The sequence below is a fragment of the Cheilinus undulatus genome, linkage group 24 (assembly GCF_018320785.1).
Source record: "Cheilinus undulatus linkage group 24, ASM1832078v1, whole genome shotgun sequence".
NCBI classification, from domain to species: Eukaryota; Metazoa; Chordata; class Actinopteri; order Labriformes; family Labridae; genus Cheilinus; species Cheilinus undulatus.
In genome coordinates this window covers 9,263,815-9,283,806 of record NC_054888.1, presented here as the reverse complement: position 1 = coordinate 9,283,806, position 19,992 = coordinate 9,263,815, and the positions used below count along the sequence as shown (strand labels likewise).

The 19,992-nt window shown below is 40.4% G+C and overlaps 1 protein-coding gene across 3 annotated transcripts; it reads right to left on the bottom strand.

Moving 5' to 3' along the window:
• Positions 1-275: 275 nt before the first annotated feature.
• gckr (glucokinase (hexokinase 4) regulator) lies at positions 276-18,387 on the bottom strand. 3 transcript variants are annotated; one of them, XM_041782047.1, is made up of 19 exons: positions 18,331-18,387; positions 14,608-14,757; positions 14,451-14,519; positions 14,292-14,360; positions 14,021-14,094; positions 12,092-12,158; positions 11,971-12,024; positions 11,787-11,881; positions 11,589-11,694; positions 11,392-11,510; positions 9,379-9,477; positions 7,289-7,386; positions 7,071-7,147; positions 4,021-4,117; positions 3,834-3,943; positions 3,674-3,754; positions 3,263-3,406; positions 985-1,119; positions 276-900 (listed from the first exon to the last, which is right to left on the bottom strand). In XM_041782047.1, the coding sequence occupies exons 1-19, from the start codon at positions 18,373-18,375 to the stop codon at positions 778-780; spliced, it is 1,812 nt and encodes a 603-aa protein (XP_041637981.1). In that variant the 5' UTR covers positions 18,376-18,387; the 3' UTR covers positions 276-777. The 3 variants fall into 3 exon arrangements, with proteins under 3 accessions (XP_041637981.1, XP_041637982.1, XP_041637983.1); XM_041782048.1 differs by having other exon boundaries at positions 3,263-3,403; XM_041782049.1 differs by lacking the exon at positions 3,674-3,754.
• Positions 18,388-19,992: the final 1,605 nt, after the last annotated feature.

Genomic DNA, 19,992 nt, shown 5'->3' with positions numbered 1-19,992 from the left:
GAGTACCCTGACTATACCTACCCCCTTGGACCCTCTTTGACCCCCTTTGGACCTTGTATGTTGTAGCCATTTATTGATTCCATAATCACTCATGGCTTTTTTGACAGAAAAATTTACAAAAAAAAACCCTCTTTCATATCAAAGTAAAAACAGATTTCTACAAAGTACTGTCAATTTATTAAAAACAAACAAAAGGAAGCTTTGTCTGCTCTAAAACAGTGGTTCCCTACTGGTCGGGTAGCAGGACTCACCACCATGTCCTTTTGAGAATATCACAACCCACGTTTTAAAAAATGGTCAGCCACTCAAATTTATTGAAGGAAAATATTGCTGTTTGTACCCTAAACAGAGCTAAACAGAACAATGCTAATCATTACAGAAGCCCAGGCATGCATGCATTTTATTCTACCCCATTTTCAGGGACAGCATGGGAGTTTCTCTAAGAATTTCCTCAAATCTTAAATGCTTCAAATAAATAAGAAGACATCAACTTAGGGCTGCATATCAGGATAAAGACCATTCCTGTGAAAGGCTTAATTTACTCAGAACATTTAAGGAGGGATGGGAAAGGAGAGGAAGCATGGTTCTAAAGGGACAAATGAAAAAGCAAAAGAAAAGATTTGGGTTTGAGTTCCTGCTGTAGTTTACACAACTGTTTATATGAACAGCAGGATTCAAATTTTCGGGTTTTTAATTTTACCTTTGACTTAATTCTCATGATTTCACTTTCTTTAATTACTAATCAAATGCAGCAATGTAGTGTAAAGGACTCCTATGTTACAGTGACTTCGAAAGACAGGCCTCCACAGCCTCCCGTACAATTGGGTGTCGCTCCAAATGAGATTCTGCCTCCGTGAGTGAACAGCCAGTCAGCAAACAAACCAGAGCAAGAGGAACCACCTACACACAAAAACAGAATAGAAAACAAGCGGCCACCGTGCAATGATTCCCTGAATCTCTTCAAACACCTCACTGTACCCTCACCTTGGTCCTTTTTCTGGCAGTGCATGTGTGCTTGGCGATTTCGGAGGATGTGATGTCCAGGGTGAGTTTGTCCACTTGATAAAGGGCCTTTAGTAGAGCTTCTTCACACTGAGACTCGGGACAACCAGACAGCTTCTGAATGGAGAAAGAAAGAGGCAAGTGCTTTTGAATTAAAGACGAGACACAGGGACAACGAAGACAAGATTTCAGGAAACTTCCCTGACACACAAGACACCCTTGATTTTGAAATGTTCTATTTGTTTTTAAACAAAGGCATAATGAGGAAGGTTTCTGCTGCACATATTCATCGGATTAAGAAAGCAGATACTGAAATGTCATTACAAAGCAGCAAACAGGTATTTGAAGCTGCTGGTGCCTCTGGAGTCCCATCAACCTCAAGGTGTAGGATCCACCAGAGGCTTGCAGTCATTCAGCCACCCCTAACCAATGCTCACAAGCAGAAACGGTTGCAGTGGGCCCAGAAATACATGAAGACTTATTTTCAAACAGTCTTGTTTACTGATGAGTGCCCTGCAACCCTGGATGGTCCAGATGGATGGAGTAGTGGATGGTTGGTGGATGGCCACCATGTCCCAACAAGGCTGCAGTGTCAGCTAGGAGGTGGTGGAGTCATGTTTTTGGCCAGAATCATGGGGAGAGAGCTGGTAGCTCCCTTTAGGGTCCCTGAAGGTGCAAAAATGACCTCAGCAAAGTATATAGAGTTGCTGACTGACCACTTTCTTCCATGGTACAAAAAGAACCCTCCGGTATGGTGTGGCCCCCATCCTCCCCTGACCTCAACCCTATTGAGAACCTTTGGAGCACCCTCAAGCTAAAGATCTATGAGGGAGGCAGTTCACATCAAAACAGCAACTCTGGGAGGCTATTCTGACATCTTGCAGAGAAATTCAAGCAGAAACTCTCCAAAAACTCACAAGTTCAATGGATGCAAGAATAGTGAAGGTGATATCAAAGAAGGGCTCCTGTGTTAACATGTAACCTGGCCTGTTAAGATGTTTTTGATTGAAATAGCTTTTGATTTCAGTAACTATGACCTCCTAATACTGCAAATTCAACAAATGACCATTTTCAGTTCTTTACAACCTATAAAATGTTTTAAAACTCTGTTGTTCTTAATAATGTGGAACAATGAATTTGATTTTATTTTTGCAAAAAAAGAGTTAGCACTGGGAGGTTTGTTCATTAAAATTTGAATTATGCTCTAACAGTTGATGACTTTAAAATCATACCAACTGTCATTTGCATGGACTATCTAGGAAAATCAGACAAAACTAGAAAAGCACTTGGAGAGCTCAGACCTCCACCCCCATCCATCCCCATGTGCCCCCCACCACGGCATTCGCCGATTACTCTCTCCCCGGTGGAGTGTAAACACGGTGAGGCAAAGCATTGGCTTCACTACGGGTGCCAACGGATGCACCTGTGGTCTCACCGGATGACTGGAAGTCATGGCAGAGGGTGAATATTCCTCTATTCCTCCCAGCATTGTGAGTATTCTCACTACAATTTGCTGTCTTTCTCTCTGTTACACTCCGACTCATCTCCTCAGTTGGGCGTGCATCTTGGAAACTCTATAACTCCACAACTTTGAATAGAAACACACCCAAAAACTGCTGCTGGGATTGAAGTTACTCATGTCCGCCATCTCCTGGTGTAAAGTGGTAACAGTGCAGACCTCTGCCATTAGCCCTATCTCCCAATAGTAAAGAATCCTTTAAAAAATTCCTGGATCCAGATGGTGATCAGATCACCCCCAAAATCTAATCAGTTCTTCTTTAAGCCATTTCTGACATTTCCTGAAATTTCATCAAAATCCGTTCACGACTTTTTGAGTTATGTTGCTAACAAAATAACAAACAAACAAACCAACAAACTAACTAACCAATGAACAAACCCACCCGATCTCATAACCTCCTTGGCAGAGGTAAATATCATTTGCATAATAATTTGAAGCCATGTATGTTCGAGGTGCTACTGACTTCTTACAGTAGATGGTGCTGCAGCAAATCCATGAAAGCTCTATTCAAATTTGCAAAGGGGTTCACTCTGATCATACATGTGAAATTTGAAGCAAATGATGAATGCATTTTTATTTGCCAGAAGGTGGCACTATGATGAAGTGATGAAATAGATGCATGAATGGTGAATTTGGTGATTGAAGCACAAAAGAATGCTCAGGCCTTTACAAGAACAAAAATAAATATATTTTTTAAAATATAATGTTGTTTTTTTCAGCTATTGCAGCGATGTTTTATACCTGAAGTAATCGTGTGGCCCTGCTGTAGAGCTTGCTGTTGGTGACCTGCACGTCGATCATGTGATTCTGGTAAATCTTCCCCTTTAAGACGTGAGCTCCTGTGCTCACAGCATTCAGCACCAGCTTAGTGGACAGCTCCCACTGCTGAGAAAGAGCTGACATTGATTATCTTTCCTTCTACATGTACATGAGCCAGACAGAGACGAAACAAGGAAACAAAAAAAATACATAAACTATCACTACACTTAAGAGGAATTGAACATGTAGGAGGGAAAACACTCCCGCCTACCACTGCGAGAGCAAAATGCACTGTTGAAAAAGAGTGAAGACAAAGGTAAACCAAGTAAATGAGGCAAAGCTGTTCTCTCTCACGCTCCACTGAGTCACTGAGTCGATGTGTTTGTGTGTTACCATGTGGAGCAGGCTCTGTGAAGCAGGTGATGATGGCCAAGTGATTTTAACTGAGGATGAACACAACTTATTGATGTCATCCTGCAAAAAAAAACTGTGGTTATTAGGCTGTGGCATGGTAACAATCAATGAAATCAGACTGATAAAGAAGGACAGATACTTGTTGTTCAGCAGCTGCAATGTCTCCCTCGACCTGATGATAAACAGCATGGATGTTTGAGGTCTTCTCTCTTACTCGATGTGCCAGCTTTACCACTTCACTGACACTGTCTGCAGGGACAAAGTCAAGTCACATACTGATCTGATTTGGATAGAACTCAAAGGAGAGGGGGGAAAACATGTCTCACCAGATTGAGTGTAGAGAAGAAGAATTGTGTCCTGGTCGTTGAGAGAGGGCAGAACTAGACGCAAAAAATCCTCGTGTGAAATGCAAAACTCAGGACCCTGGAGGAAATAAAACAATATTTATTGAAGGAAACACTACAAATACTTTGGAAGGACAAGTACTTTTCAGATGAAGTGATAGAATTCGAGCATGTCCACCACAACATGTTTCACTAAATGTCTGCTAAATGTTCAAAGAAGTGGAGATCCTTAACTGTATTATAAGGGAACCAGATTTTCAATGAGCCACATTTGAGAAATAATCCTTGACTGAACCGAGACTGTACCACACAGCAGTACAATGAAGACTAAAGCAGATTAATAGCAAACTGACATCATGAAGCAGGTAAAGTGGGATGTATTTCATACTAATCCTGTTCCAGGTCAATCTACAAGTCGGGTTCAGCTCAGGCAGATCTGCCACTGCATGGAGTTATGTTGGAGCTGGATTTCAGTTTAATTGGATTTACTGGATTTCAGACATTTAATACTTTGTAAGGATTTTCAGACTCATTTGAGACCCATAGACAGCCAGAACATATCAGCATGTTCTGAGTCAGCTGTAAAAGTCAGTCTGAAGAAGTTCACAGAGATGTTAAACCTTTTATATTATTAGTTTTCAACAGATTATTGCTTTGTGTGAGAAAAATACAGCTGTTCATCTATATTTGCAATATTTACTTTTTAAATAAAGACAGAAGTGTACCTTACTATGTGACATTTTATTCAAAGACGCCCTTATCCAACAGTCAATCTAGTATTCAAACACCTGCTAATGAAACAAAGATAATTCCTTCCCAGCTAGACTGGGGTGCTTAAGACTTGCAGGCTGTCTCCAGATAAATCAAGACTCATATAAATATCAAGTTATCATCATTAAAATTTCACCTCAATCAAAACAATAACTAAAGGTGGCGTGTAGAGACGCACTTTCATCTTTGCTAGAAGCCGCAGTTTCCATGTTGCAATGAATTTTATATGATGAGGGAGAAAAGCTGTTAAAAATGGTCTTTCTTGTGAACACTTGCAGTCGTAAACAATAAGGCCACTTTTAACAGCCTTTCTCCCTCGTTAAATAAAAATTCATCCATGACACAAAATCAGTGGTTAACAGTTCAGTAAACAAGCCACATAGCATTCGAATGTGTGTGATTAGCCTACTTCACAATTAAAGTCGCAATCTCTCTCTAGTTGGCAGTATTAATATTTATAAGAGCAAAGGTCAGCATCCCTTTCATATGCTCCGTAACCCAGCCACTTGAGACTAGATGCTGTGTAGCTCAGCTTAATGGCTGCTGCCATGTAAACAATGACAAACTGATAGCAACGTTAGCATCTCATAGGAACAGCTCGGTTTAGCTTACCTGACAGTGGAAAACCACTGATAGACAGCATTTGGGAAAGGGCAGAGCCTTTTTAAAAGAAAAAAAAAAAAAAAAACAAACTCGGAGGGTAATTGAATGAACGTTCTGTCACATCTTTACGGGCCAATCATAGCAACAAAACAAGTGACGTTGTAGCTGCTACTGAGGTGCGCGTTAGCCACTATAGAGGCATAAACTCCATATAGAACAGCATAACGCAAACCACGGTGACTGTAGACATGTCAGTACATGACTTTTGTCATTTCTGAATAGAAAACAACTCACTGCTGCCCTTTGTTCTTTTTTTAACGAAGAAATGTCATCAAGTTTTGATAAATGCTGCCATAAATGCACCGGCCTCTTGTTGCTGCTTGCTTACGTCACTAGTCTGCCATGCCCGCAAGTACTGCCCCTCGTCGCTGATTGGTCCTGTCACTTTCTAACTGGGCCCAAACTGCTTTGCAAGATGGATTCGCCAGTGAGAAAGACGAAAACGGGTGGATCCATCTGCTTTGCAAGGTTACAGTTTAGCAATATTTTGCTAAAAAAAAGTTAAGATGAAGTTGAATATTAGCTGTGCCAGGAATGTTGATATAAACCTGCAAAGAGGACCAGAGCCTGATGATGCTAGCACTGCTAAGGTTGGGTTTCAGCTGTGAGCCGTCACTAATAAACAGTTAGGGATTTTGGCTTTTTCCTCTGTGTTTTCTTGAGTTCTTTTGACTAAATGCAGTTACAATTTATGATTAATTAGATCAAATATTATGGTCTATGAACATCACAAGCATCTCAACTGGTGGGTCAGGACCCGCAAGCAATTTTCCTAGGGTTGCTGATATGAACCTTGAAAAACTATGCGGTAAAAAGCCACTCTCTCATCATACATTTAACCATTTTATTGCAAAATGGATATAAAGTTTTATTTGTCGGTGAAGCCTCTGCTCAAAAGATGCTCCCTAGCTTTGACTTTCCAGGGAGCACATGGCTAGAATTCCCCATATGGTTAGATACATTTATGACAATGCATATTGAACACAATAAAATCAGCGCAAAAGCAATGAATCTGAAAATGAGGGTGCAACAAGCTTTATGCTATAAAGGAGGAGGCTGGGGTGGAGGAGGTTAAGCTTTGCCAGCAGCAGCATGGTGCATCAGCATTAATGCAAGCAGGGATTTGTGAGAATTCGTGTATCTGTTGTGTTGAGAGAAAGAGTCGTGATTGGCTGGGGGAGCTGGGAGGCGATTATTGGGATCAGCTGGACATCAGCTGGGCTTATGACTACCGCATTCTGCATGAACTAACACTAAGCTTCATTTGGTCTGATGAAAAAATTTAAGTAATTTGGGTGGTAATTTGTCAAGAAGGAGGTGGGGGTGGGTCCTGATGTGGGACCAGTTGAGAACCACTTATGTATACCAGACTAGGATGTCTAGTGGGGCCACATCCCAATATCAAGGGTTGACGTGGCACATTAGAGAGGGAGCTTGGGCAACAGAACAAGCAGCTAATGCCACACAAGAATCGGGGTCGATCACAAATAAGCAGAGCAAAACAAAAAATAACAGAAACTTAAAAATAGCATAAATATATTATGTAGAAGTCTTTGATGTAACAGTCAGTGTTTTCACAGAAAATCATCTTCACATACCAGAGGAGACAGCGGACCTTCATTGTTGTTCATCTCTCTGTATCCTCCACTGATGAAACCCCGTACATCTTCAAAATCTCACATACAGTTCAACAAAACATTTAAAAAGCACCGTACCTTTTATGCATTATTGTGCATTCCTTCCATATACAGGCATATTTCAGTGCAAATGAAGTTGTGTTGATTTGCTGCTAATGAAGAGGTCACGCTCTTCTCACCTGCTCCAAACGTAGGGTTGCACTCACTGGCATCGATGAGGCCCAAAATAGCAAGGGAGCTCCAGCCTAAGTAGCAGACACGCCTGCCATGCAACAAACTGGAACACAAATAACAGCATAATTCTATATCAATAAAAATCGGAAATATACTTAGGGGGAGAAATTTAGATTTAACACACCACAAACTAAGGAAAACCCAAAGAGGGTTAGGGTTAGGCACCCCAATCCTAAAGGTTAGGGATAGGATTGGGGGGAAAGGGGGTAAAATTGAAAATAAAACACCACAAACTAAAGAAAACCCAACAATGGTTAGGAGGTCACTTCAGAGGCACAGCATCCATGGTTTCCAAAAAGATAGTGAGATTCTGAGTCATCCGACCACAGAACAGTTTTCCATTTTATCATTTTAAATGAGCTTTACCCCAGAGAAGACGGAAGCATTTCTGGATGTTGTTCACATATGGCTTCTTTTTTCATGATACAGCTTTAGCTTGCATTTCTGGAAGTGTTCCTGTGCTGTTGCAGGGATTTCCAGAACAGAATCAAGTCCGTTTGTAATGCAGTGGCGCCCGACGGCCTAAAGATCACGAGTGTCCAATATTGATGCACGGCCATGCCTTCCTTGCGCAGAGATTTCTCCAGATCCTCTGAATCCATCCATCCACTTTTCTATAACGTCTATCCTGTTCAGGATCACAGGGGGCTGACCAGCTTTCATTGGGCGAGAGGTGGGGTACACCCTGGACTGGTCGCCATGCAATCGCAACCAGGAAACCAACCAGGCATGCTGACACTTAAACCTACAGTTAATTTAGAGTAACCAGTTAACCTCATAAGCTGGTGGGAGGAGGCCGGGGTATCCAGAGAGAACCCACGTACTGACTAGGAAGCGACCAGGAACCTTCTTGCTTTGTGGTGACAGTGCTAACCCCTGCACCGCCATACAGCCCAAGTTTAACTGAATCTTTGGATGATAATACTGAAGTTGGTGGAATATCCAAAGTCTTTCCTCAAGACAAACAGACGAATGGAAAAAATGATCGAAAAACGATCGAAAAGATAATCGAAAAAACGATCAAAAAGATAACTAATCAAAAAAAAAAAAAAAAAGTTCCAAAAACTGAAACATGAAGAAACGAACAAAAATCGATCGAACAATTGCAAAACTAAAAAAAAAAAAAAAAAACGGTCAAAAAAAAAAGATCCAAAAAATTGCAAAATGAAAAATGAATAAAAACGATCGAAAAATTGCAAAATGAAAAAATGAACAAAAAACGATCAAAAAATTGCAAAACAAAAAACAAAAAGAAATTGCGCTTGAAAGAAATGATTGAATAACAAACAAACAAGGAATGAAAAATGAACGACGAAAAAACAAACGAAAAATTTACAGACAAAAAAACGCTTGAAAAACAAACCAAAAAAGAAAGAAAAAAACGTCTTTGCATCTTAACGTTGAAGAACGTTTTCTGAAATTCTACAGAATTTTTCACAGATTGGGAAGCATCTGCCCATCTTTACTTCTGAGACTCTGCCTCTCTAAAACTCAGTTTTGTGCCCAGTCATTTTACTGGCATGTTGCCAATTAACCTAATTAGTTGTAAAATGCTCCTCCAGCTGTTTTTCATTTGTACCACTTACTTTTCCAGCCTTTTGTTACCCTCCCCCTACTTTTTGACATGTGTTCATCAAATGAAAATGATCCAGTATTTCTCATTATTCTATTTGTGGTTTATGAGATTTGCAAATCAATGCATTCTGTTGTCACTGACCAAATATAAAAGAGCTGAACTGTATTTTTCATGTCTACAGTGCTGTCTGTTTCTGGCTCATGGTGCATCCGTGTGGGCTGCCAGTTTTATAGATTAGAGTCATTCTACTGCTGCAGGCTTTAGGAGGAGCTAATCCACCTTGACAAATGCCATTATTGTGGGTTTCAGCTGAGAGTTTCAGATACACTTGCAGTCGGAAACAAAAAAAAAAGATTCTTCTTGTTTCATGTATTGATTGCATTGTTATTAGACTGGAAAGAAATCCACTTGAGTGTTGTTTTGCAGAGATTCACTGTACTGTAAAGCAGGATGTTTCACCTTTTTCCAGCTGCATCCAACAGAGCAGTGATCCCCGCGTTCTGGCTGTAAGTGGTATCCAGAGCTCGCCTATATGCTTCCATGTGCTGCCGGATGCCCCTGCAGGAAAGAAGAGCACACAAAACATCTGACTTTATCTCCAGAAAAATATGAATGTGTCGATACCTTTCTTCAAAATCAACAATATAGCTATGTAAAAGCAGTTTTATAAGCATGAATCTCTTTTTTTTTGCAGTGGCCTCTAGAGGGCAGCAACACACTATGAAAACAGAAAGAGGATGCTCTTATTTGTTTGCTGTTGTTTTAACTTAGCTTTGAATCCTGATTTTTAAAAAGCCTTGTGCTGCAGTTTGCAGTAACATAGATGAACATCACCGGGATAGACATGAAGCAAAGGTGAGGAAAAACTAAACACAATCCCTCTTCAAATCACTGTAGACGCAAACACATGAGCCACATGCCTTCACATGTACTCAGAGAGCGAGCTGTTACATGTGACTGCAGGGTACTGACATTTCTAAGTGCACTGATCACTTGTAATGTGAAAAGCATGTCCAGCAGACTTCAAAGATGGCTGTGAGAGGGGATCGCCTGCAGGCCTGCGGCTGTCAACACAAGGATGCACTTAGGAAACGGAACGTTGTACCTCTGGGTGCAGATTCTGTGGGTGTTATAAGGGAAGTTCAGGTCATGGCAGAGGATTTCCAGATCTGATATGCCTCATCTTTTTAATGCTTTCATATTATTTTTCATTAATATGTGAAGTAATTTGTGTACTAAGGTAAATCTTTTCAGCCTTTCTTGCAGCCCTTTGACTTAAACACCTACAACCAGAAAGGAGGCGTTGAGACATCAGTGTTAACAGATGGGGTGTGAAAACTTGTGAAGCTAGTGATGTCACAGCGCAACAATGTGCCTCCCCTCATTTGCAAATTAGATGCAAGTGAGGGAACCTTTGCAAAAATAAGCTTTTTTGATCAAGTGACAGGTGTTAAAAATAGTAAACACAAAAGAAGCAGACAAAACCATACAACAGACAGCATAAACAAATGGGCAATTCAAGCAAATATAGTCATGGTATTTTAATTTTGCTGTTGTCTGTTTTCATGTGTTTTTATACTGATGAACTTGAACGCCTCATCTCGACTTGGGTATGTGATTGGTATCCATAAAGCCATAAATATATGGCTGATGCCATTTCCTTAAAAATGAAAATTCAACTGTTAGAAACTACAATTGGCAAGGGGGATTGGCTAGTTTTGCCCTGTTTTGCTGGGCGTGAACAGCTATTTTCAACTCCAACGACATATTCTCTATTGGATTGAGGTCTAAGCTTTGACTTGGCCACTCCAGAATAATCACCTTGTTTGTCTTTAAACCATTTCTGTCCAGCTTTCTCTGGATGCTTAAGGTTATTGCCTTGCTGGAAAATAAATCTTCTCCCAAGCCGTACACTGAATAAGATTAGGCCAAGTGCTGGCTGCCAAAAAGCATACCAACAGCATGATGCTGCCACCATCATGCTGTATTCCCTTTCTTGATGATGGATTTAACTGAAGTCTGGCTGACATGTACTTTTCAATAACTTTTTTCTGAGTTACTTGGAGTGTTCCTTTGACCTTCATGGTGAAATGGTAGCCAGGAATACTGATAAACCAGTGACTGGACCTTTAGACTACAATTACTTAGACACATTACCTGTACTCAGGTGATCCCCATTTCACTAATTGTGAGGCTACTAGTACCAATTGGCTGTACCTCTGTTGAACTAGGTCTGTCACTTTAAGGAGGTGAATATTTATGCAGTCACTCATTTTACATTCCATATTTTTATTTAATTGATATTACGCTGTAGAAATCTATTTTTCCTTATTTTTTCAGGACAAAAAAGACAAATTATTTCGGCCATGGTCAATTAATAAGATCAATAAAAGCGTAAAACATCCAAGTTGGTGAACACTTCTTTTAAGCACTTTAACTAAAAAAAAAAACTTCCCTTTTAATTTCACATACTTGTATGTGATGGCCGTGTTTTCAAAAGTGGCAGCATGAGCAGCAGACAGGATAACTTCTAGGAGAATTTTAGTGGCACTGCCTCCCTTCATCCTCGATGAGCCACTGATGGCTTCTGGCTGAACACAGATAAATGCATTCAGTTGAGTCAGCAAAAAATAAATGAATAAATAAAGATCTCTGGATGAGATTTTTACCCCAACGGCTGGGTTGATGAGGAATGCCTTCTGACTTCTGGACAGCTCCTGCATCCTCTGAACAACACTGAGAAAAGTGAGCGTGCTGCCTGGGATGGGGTCGTCCCTATCAGATTACAGGTAAACCAAATAAACAAACTTTGGTAGCATAATATTGACAAAAATCAGTGCAAGGTGCCTTTTTAGTTTCTTGTTTACCTAGCCTGATGTGCAGGATTGAAGCCAACCAGGACTGGAGTGTAGACCTCGGGATGCTGCATGCAGAAGTCAAGCTGGCCTGCCACAAAGGGAGCCTACACGGGCAGATATTAGATGAACCATGGCAAAGTTCTTGATAATAACTGCAGCTAAACACAGATCCTGACCAATCACGTAGACTTACAGACAATCCACAGGAAATGCCAATGAACAAGACCCGCCGCTTTCCCTCACAAACCTGCAGGGAGCCAAAAAGTGTTCAACAGAGTATTTTCTATAGATATAAACTTAACACAACGCCAGACCTTTTTCAGACTGAGCATGCCCAGTTCGGGATCATCTTCAGGAGCTTCCTGGGAGGACAGCAGAGCTCTGGAGAGAAGAAGAGAATTGCATCGCTTTAAATGCTTCCTCTTACAAATGAAAGGAGGAGCTCTTCCTTAGTTTATGCTAACTTGCTTGCATACATGGCAATATTAGCCTAACGCCAATTCCCCAAAAAATGGGACGCAGTGATTTGCAAACCTGAAAAAAACAATATTTTATTTATAATATATTTTTGCATTATGAATCTGATGGCTGCAACACATTTCAAAAAAGTACAGACAGGGAAAAAAAGGCTGGAAAAGTAAGTGGTACTAATAAAAGACTGGTGGAGGAGCATTTGGCAGCCAAAATAAGGTTAATTGGCAACAGAGCAGTAACATGACTGGGTATAAAAGGAGCATTTTAGAGATGCTGAGTCTCTCAGAAGTAAACATGGGCAGAGTTTTACTAATCTGCAACAAACTTTGCCTAAAAATTATGGCAATTTCAGAAAATGTACCTCAAAATAAAAATGCAAAGACATAATATCATCAAAAGATTCAGAGAACATGGAGAAATCTCTGCATGCAAGGGCAAGGTCAATATTGGGTGCTTGGGATTTTGGGGTCCTCAGGTGACCCTGCATTAAAAAACCTGCATTAAAATCTGTCACTTCAGTTGGCTATACCATCCACAAATGGAAGTTAGAGCTGTATCATGTAAGAAAAAAGCCATATGAGCACACCAAAGCTCATTTATAATGAACTGAGGCAAAATGGAAAACTGTTCTGTGGTCAGGTAACTCAAAATCTGAAATTCTTTTTTGAAGGTGCAACACCCTGAATGTTAGTAAAGGGTAAACTCCGTCCTAAGTAAGAACGTTCAAACTATGCTACATTTGAAGTTATGCCCAGCTAGTACAACCCATAGCAGGACTGATGAGTGGCTAGAATGCTACATCAGACAAGAATGGGACAACATTCCTCTCCCCAAAACTCCAGCAACTGGTTCCCTTCACATCCCAGACCCTTACAGACTAGTATGACTGTTGTTTATGTTCTACTGTGAATAAAATATGGGATTTGAAAATCATTGAGTTCAGTGTTTTTTACATTTTACACCGTGTCCCAACTTTTTTGGAATCGCAGTTGTAAACACACCTTTTTCGAATGCAGTTTTTATTTAATTGTTTCCAATTCAAAACAAAAAGACAGCAAGAGAGGTTGATGGAGCTGAACAGCTGGTTGGTGTACACCAGGGTTTCCAAACTGTGGCCTGGGGGCCAAATGCGGCCCATGGCCTATCTTAAGTGGCCTGCAGCAAATCCTAAAACATAAATGAAAAATGGTCCACATAAGAACATAAAGCTCATGCTTTACTATAGAGTATATATTATCTGTGTTTTCTTACTGACAGACAAGTGTAGTTTTTTGTCACCTTGGGGGCTCGTCCGGGAAGGTAACACAACTATACTCGTCTGTCAATTACAAAAAAGAAAAAAATATATAGTCTGTGATGCCAGTACAACTTTATTTAGATTAGCACATGTTTTAGTTTCAGCACTAGGCAATGCTACTGTGCTAATTCTGTAAACAAACATTTTGATACAACAATTCATTAATGAACTTTTTTCCTGACTTAAACTTTAAAGCATATCAAATAACTTAGGGTATCTTTATCTAAACTGAACTCAATTTATTAATTTTGTTATCATAAATGGAGGTATATAAAAATGGCCCCACCATCATTAACATTTCTGTATGTGGCCCTCAGTCGAGAAAGTTGGGACAACCCTGATGTACGCCATCTTTTGTTACTGAAAACACGTCAGTTATAATGCCTTATATTCCATGTTCTAAGCACCACTGATTTGTATTTCTAGTGTCTTTAAGAGCTTAATCATGTTGAGTGAAAAATGACCATCATACCTGTCTCCCCCTGCTATGATGTATGAATACAGTGAACTCTGGTTCAACTCCCTCAGCGCTTTGTCGAAACCTGTCTAACAAGAGACACACAACCACACACACAATGTCATTTTTAACCATAAAAAACAATAAAATAAGCTGGATTTGACAAAATAATCTGATAGAGTATCATTATCCTGGCATGGCTTGGCTCATCCTGCCTGGTTTTAGTCCGTAACTTTGTTATCTATTGGGCTAAATCACTCTGGGAGCATTTCAGGACAACTTTTACCGTAATGAGGAAAGCCAGTCGACCAGAAGTCCCACAACCACTCAGTACAACAAGGCTGTCCTGGGGATCCTTTGGAAAAAAAACAGAAAGACCATCTCTAAACCCATGCTTCAGCGACCATTAGAAATACAAACTGACAGAGAACGGGAGAAACATTACCTTGAGAATGAGCTCCAACTTTTTAGCCACCTCCATACATGCTTCCACCACTTGTTTACTTAAAAGCCTCTAAAATGGAAGATTAAATAATCACATTATTGACAGTACTTTCTAAAAGCTGTGTCAATAAAACCTGAGGATTTTGTTGCTGTCTCACCTGGTAGGTGGCTGCTGAATCTTCCTGAAACATCTGGGCATCACAGGCTTGTAACATCCTCACAATGTTTGTGGATGAAGCACGGTCAATATCACGCGTCAGGGGATTGGATTTTTCTGACACAGGAAGCAGCTGCTCATAGTCTGGGGACTGAAGAAGATGAAATATACACTTAAAGCTCCTGTAGCATGTTCTGTTTGAGATGATTTTGGAGGACGTGTGACTTATTATCTCTTTGCTGATCCTTTCCCTTGCATGTACAAGTAGTTCTGTGTTTTCTGCTGAAAAATCCCACCCTGCTGTCATTTAACAGTCATCACTCACTATAAATCTTCACAGTTGGAAATATAAACATAGCCTGTTTCTGCTGAATGTTGTTGCTCACTTTGTCTGACACCAACCTAAAAATAGCAGTGGTGACGATCATTCATACTTACTAAACAGAATTAGTCATGTTGATAATTCTTTAGGTCCTACAGAGGCATCAGTATCATTTTCCAATCTGTTTCTTAACCAAATAAGAGCTGAGGCTATAATAACTCATCCTGGCTGGGGTGACCACCGGTGGACTCATGATGAAGGCAGCAAGGGCAGAACCTTCTTGAGTGTCACTTTGGTTGAAAACATGACAAAAATCCTACAAGGTGAACTTCCACTGAAAAAGTTATAAATTGCCCTCAATGGTGCTCTTCTATTGAACTGATTGTGTTGCTCTGCCCTCCAGGGTGCACACAAAGTGCCCTCTCAGGAGTCCATCTATTGAACAAAACATGATAAAGTGCCCTCTCATGAGCCCTTCCACTGAACAAAACATGATATGGTGCCCTCTCCTGAGCCTTTCTACTGAACAAAACATGATAAAGTGCCCTCTCATGATCCCTTGTACTGAACAAAATATGGTAATGTGCCCTCTCCTGAGCCTTTCTACTGAACAAAACATGATAAAGTGCCCTCTCATGATCCCTTGTACTGAACAAAATATGGTAATGTGCCCTCTCCTGAGCCTTTCTACTGAACAAAACATGATATGGTGCCCTCTCCTGAGCCTTTCTACTGAACAAAACATGATAAAGTGCCCTCTCATGATCCCTTGTACTGAACAAAATATGGTAATGTGCCCTCTCCTGAGCCTTTCTACTGAACAAAACATGATAAAGTGCCCTCTCATGAGCCCTTCCACTGAACAAAACATGGTAAAGCGCCCTCTCCTGAGCCTTTCTACTGAACAAAACTTGGTAATGTGCCCTCTCCTGAGCCTTTCTACTGAACAAAATATGATATAGTGCCCTCTCATGTTTAAAATATGATAAAGAGCCCTCTTTGGAGCCCTTCCACTGAACAAAACATGCTTAAGTGTACATTCAGTAGCCTTTCCACTGATCAAAAAAAAGCGTCCCCCAGGGTTCCCTTCCAGTGCTCAAAACCTGATATATATATCTATATCTTTACAGCAAGTCTTTGTGAAATAAATGGTTAAATAATTATCAATCCTTCATCTTTTGTTTATTACTTAAATGTTGTAGACATAATCACATAATAGAAACATAACCAGGGTTTTCAACAATGTCATAAATATGGAAACTTCTTGTGCGCTGGTGCCTCCGAGCAAACAGTAGTTGCTCTATTTTATAATTTTGACCCTTGCCCCTCAACATGAGTCCACTGCTGAGTGTGACCTTACTTCCTGTATCGATCAAGACCACCCTGTTATAGTTTTAACTAATTAAATTACCAACACACTGTGCCACGCTTGCAACAGTTTTGTTGTTTGTTTGAGCCCCAAACCTTGCATTTCGACAGAACTCTGTGTTCCAACTGCCACATGACGAATGACTTCTGAACATCACCTGCTTTACAAAAAGCATGACTCAACTTTGACAGCTTCAAAGTTCTGGTGCCTGCATTCATGCCTCAGATATTTGAGAAAGGAGATGGATTCTGAAAAACGTCGACAAAAGAACTCTGCAGCGTTGGAGCATCTTGAACTGATTAAACTATCATGATTGGCTTTAAGAAATAATTTTTCTCCGAGGCTGGAGAAATTGTCAGCCAGAAAATGAGTCAATGAAGCAGACTACATTGGAGGCATACTTTTTTAAACAGAAATCAGTAAAGATCAGTAAAGAAAAATAGAATTTTGAAAAGCACGCCCCTGTTCACACGCACTTTCTTATTATGCCACTATCATTCCCAAACGAATGCTGAATCTGGCACTATTACCTCACATATCAGCCATACCATGCATTTCTCAGGCTTTGGGACTGGAACCAACCATGTTGAGTGCCATTATCCACAAATGAGGAAAACTTGGAACAGCGGCCAGCCTACCAAATTACTCCAAGAACACATCAACAACTCATCCAGAAGGTCACAAAAGAGCCCAGAACAACATTTGAAAACCACTTGACTTACTTGAGGTCAGTGTTCATGACTCAATGAAAAGAAAAAGACTCAGCAAAAACGGCATCCATGGAAGAGTTCCAAGGACAAAACCAAAGCAGACTAAAAAGAACACAAAGGCTCGTCTCACATTTGACAAAGAACATCTCAATGATCCTTAAGACTCTTGGGAAATAATAGGTGAACTGAGTAGACAAAAGTTGAACTTTTTGGAAGGTGTGCGGCCCGTTACATCTGGCATCAAAACTAACATTTCATTAAAAAGAACATCATGCCAACAGTCAAAACTGATGGTAGTGTTATGGTCTGGGGCAGCTTTGCTGCTTCAGGGCCTGGGCCACTTGCTGTACTTGATAGAACCATGAAATCTGCTCTCTACCAGAAAATCCTGATGGAGAATGTCCCTCCATCAGTTCGTGACCTCAAGCTCAAACTCACTTGGGTTAGGGTTTTGGAGTGGCCTAGTCAAAGCCCTGACTTATATTACAATTGTTGCTGCCAAGGCTGGCACGACCAGTTATTAGGTTAAGGGGGCAAGGACTTTTTCCACATAAGGCCAGGTAGGCTTGGATGGCTTTTTTCCCTGGACATCTATGGGGGTTTTGACTGGGAGTTTCATTAAATGCCTGAAATAAGGTCTGAGGTGAACACAAGCTCAAGAGATTTTAGCAATTTCTCTTTCTTTTCTACGACATAAAACATATCTGAGTGGTGCCTCACTTTTGAATTGAATATCTTTTCACGTTTTGATAAAAGCAGTTGCTAAAGGGCTGTTAACTAGGACTACAGCATTGGCTGGGACCATTATGGACATCACCCTGAGTGCGGCAACTGAGCCTGCCTCTCACTTACATCCTCAGGTGATCACAATATTTTCAGCAGTGATGCAAAAACCCACTGAAAAATCCCACAAGCTCACCTCCAAGGGAGCCCATGCGATGCTAATTTCCAGGATTTTGCCTACAAAAACACTTCTACTAAATTGAAGCTCATCTGTTTGAAGCTATTTCAATAGTTATGTTTCTTTGGCAATACTTTGGAAAATTTTATAAGTGTTAGATTTATGCAGCTATTAGTTTGCACACTTAATTTGTTGCTTTGAGACAGCTAGCTACGTTAGCTTACATACTCAAAACAGACTGTAGCTGTAAGGAAAACTTAAGCATACTGACTACATTCCCTTTCCTTTTTTCCTCACTAAAATAGTTGTTGTAAAACATGTAAAAACAGACATTTTATACAGGTTATGCTAAACAACTCCTAAGCTAATCATTCAGACTGTAGTTAAGACACATGTATGGGTCTTAACCTATGCTACGTTACCTCCCATGCATGCATAGTAGCATGACTACACGTCCAGTCTGCCATTCTGCAAGCGCCTGTCCTTTCCTGCCAACAAGAGTATGTCACAAGACACCGCTGTAACCTTTTGTGCTGCTGGTTTCCTCTTCCTGGTTGCGGAGATTTCAAATGAAAGTGAACCGCTCTATCTGAAGAGACAAAGTTCACTAAAGGACCTTTGAGACAGAGCAGAAAAAAGGGGGGCATAGCTTATGAAAAGCTCAAAGTGTCCTTTAGATAACAGCAGAAGACGTCAATGCTTTCATATGGGAAACAAGACAAAGACTGCATACTTTAAATAAAAACTGAAGTTTTTCAAAAGGACAAGAAACATGGAGATCAAACTCAGCAGGAGGCTCGTCCCTGATCATGTCTGAGAGTGTTGGTTCACAGTGAATAAAAACCTCTGACTGTGTTTTCTTTCCTCCACTGTCAAACATGCGTTTCAACCAGACTATATACAAAGGATACAACTGATTCTCAGCAGCGCTCTTGTATTTACACCCAGCAGATTGTGGAGTCTGATATATTTCATCACTTTCATTCGACTCCAGCAAACTGTTAGCCACAGATTGCCTCACTCCTCCTGTCACTCCTGCTGTGACACAGCAGAAAGGACATTTTTCAAACCGTCCTCCACAAACAAAGAAGAGACAAATATATTCTAACTTCTGTCGGCCCATTGATTACGCCTCTGTGCCATCGACAGCCAAGGGTTAACCAGCCATACCAGCCATTCTCGTGAATGCAAAAACACTTCAACAGACTCTCTTCAAACTTTGCATAAATGTACAGCCTGATTTAAATGATAAGATTTCAGGGGTCAAAGGTCAAGGTCATTGACAAACAAGTATATCCATTGCTTTCCATGCCATTATTGAAATATCAACATCTCAAGAGCATTTTTACAGATTTTCTTCTGACTTTGTAGAAATGTTTGAAATGACCCTAGGATAACCTGATTACAGTTTTAAGGTCATAGGTCAAAACTCAAGGTCGTATGGCGTCATTTTCATCCCTAGCTTTCAACGCCATTCTTGTGGGCACAGCATCTAGAGGATGCTTTCAGGGATTTTCTTCAAATTTTGCAGAAATGTTTAATGAAACTCAAGGATGAACAGATACAAATTTGGAGGTCAAAGGTCAAGGTCAAGGTCTTTGACATCAAGATCATCCCTTGCCTACCATGCCACTTTATGAATGCAATAGCTCAAGAAAACTTTGGGGGATTTTGTTCAAATTTTGCAAAAATTTCTGCAGTAACTCAAGGATTAACTGGCTCGAGTTTTGAGGACATAGTTCATGGGTCAAAGGTCAAGATCATTGAAAAACAAGTATATCTTTTGCTTTCCATGCCATTATTGAAATATCAACATCGCAAAGCATTTTGACAGATTTTCTTCAGACTTTGCAGAAATGTTTAAAATGACCCTAGGATAAACTGATTGGAGTTTTAAGGTCATAGGTCAAAACTCAAGGTCATATGGCGTCATTTTCCTCCCTAACTTTCAACGCAATTCCTGTGAGCACAACATCTAGAGGATGCTTTCAGGGATTTCCTTCAAATTTTGCAGAAATGTCAAACGCAACTCAATGATGAACTGATACGAATTTGGAGGTCAAAGGCCAAGGTCATTTAAAATC

Excerpts from the sequence above, each read along its gene's own strand:
- gckr (XM_041782047.1), bottom strand. The coding sequence starts at position 18,375 with ATGGCAGACTGGACGTGTAGTCATGCTACTATGCATGCATGGGAG. Across the intron at positions 14,095-14,291 it reads GACTGGCTTTCCTCATTACG|ACAGGTTTCGACAAAGCGCT; the intron begins GTAAAAGTTGTC and ends GTCTCTTGTTAG. Across the intron at positions 3,407-3,673 it reads CACAGAGCCTGCTCCACATG|CAGTGGGAGCTGTCCACTAA; the intron begins GTAACACACAAA and ends GCTCTTTCTCAG.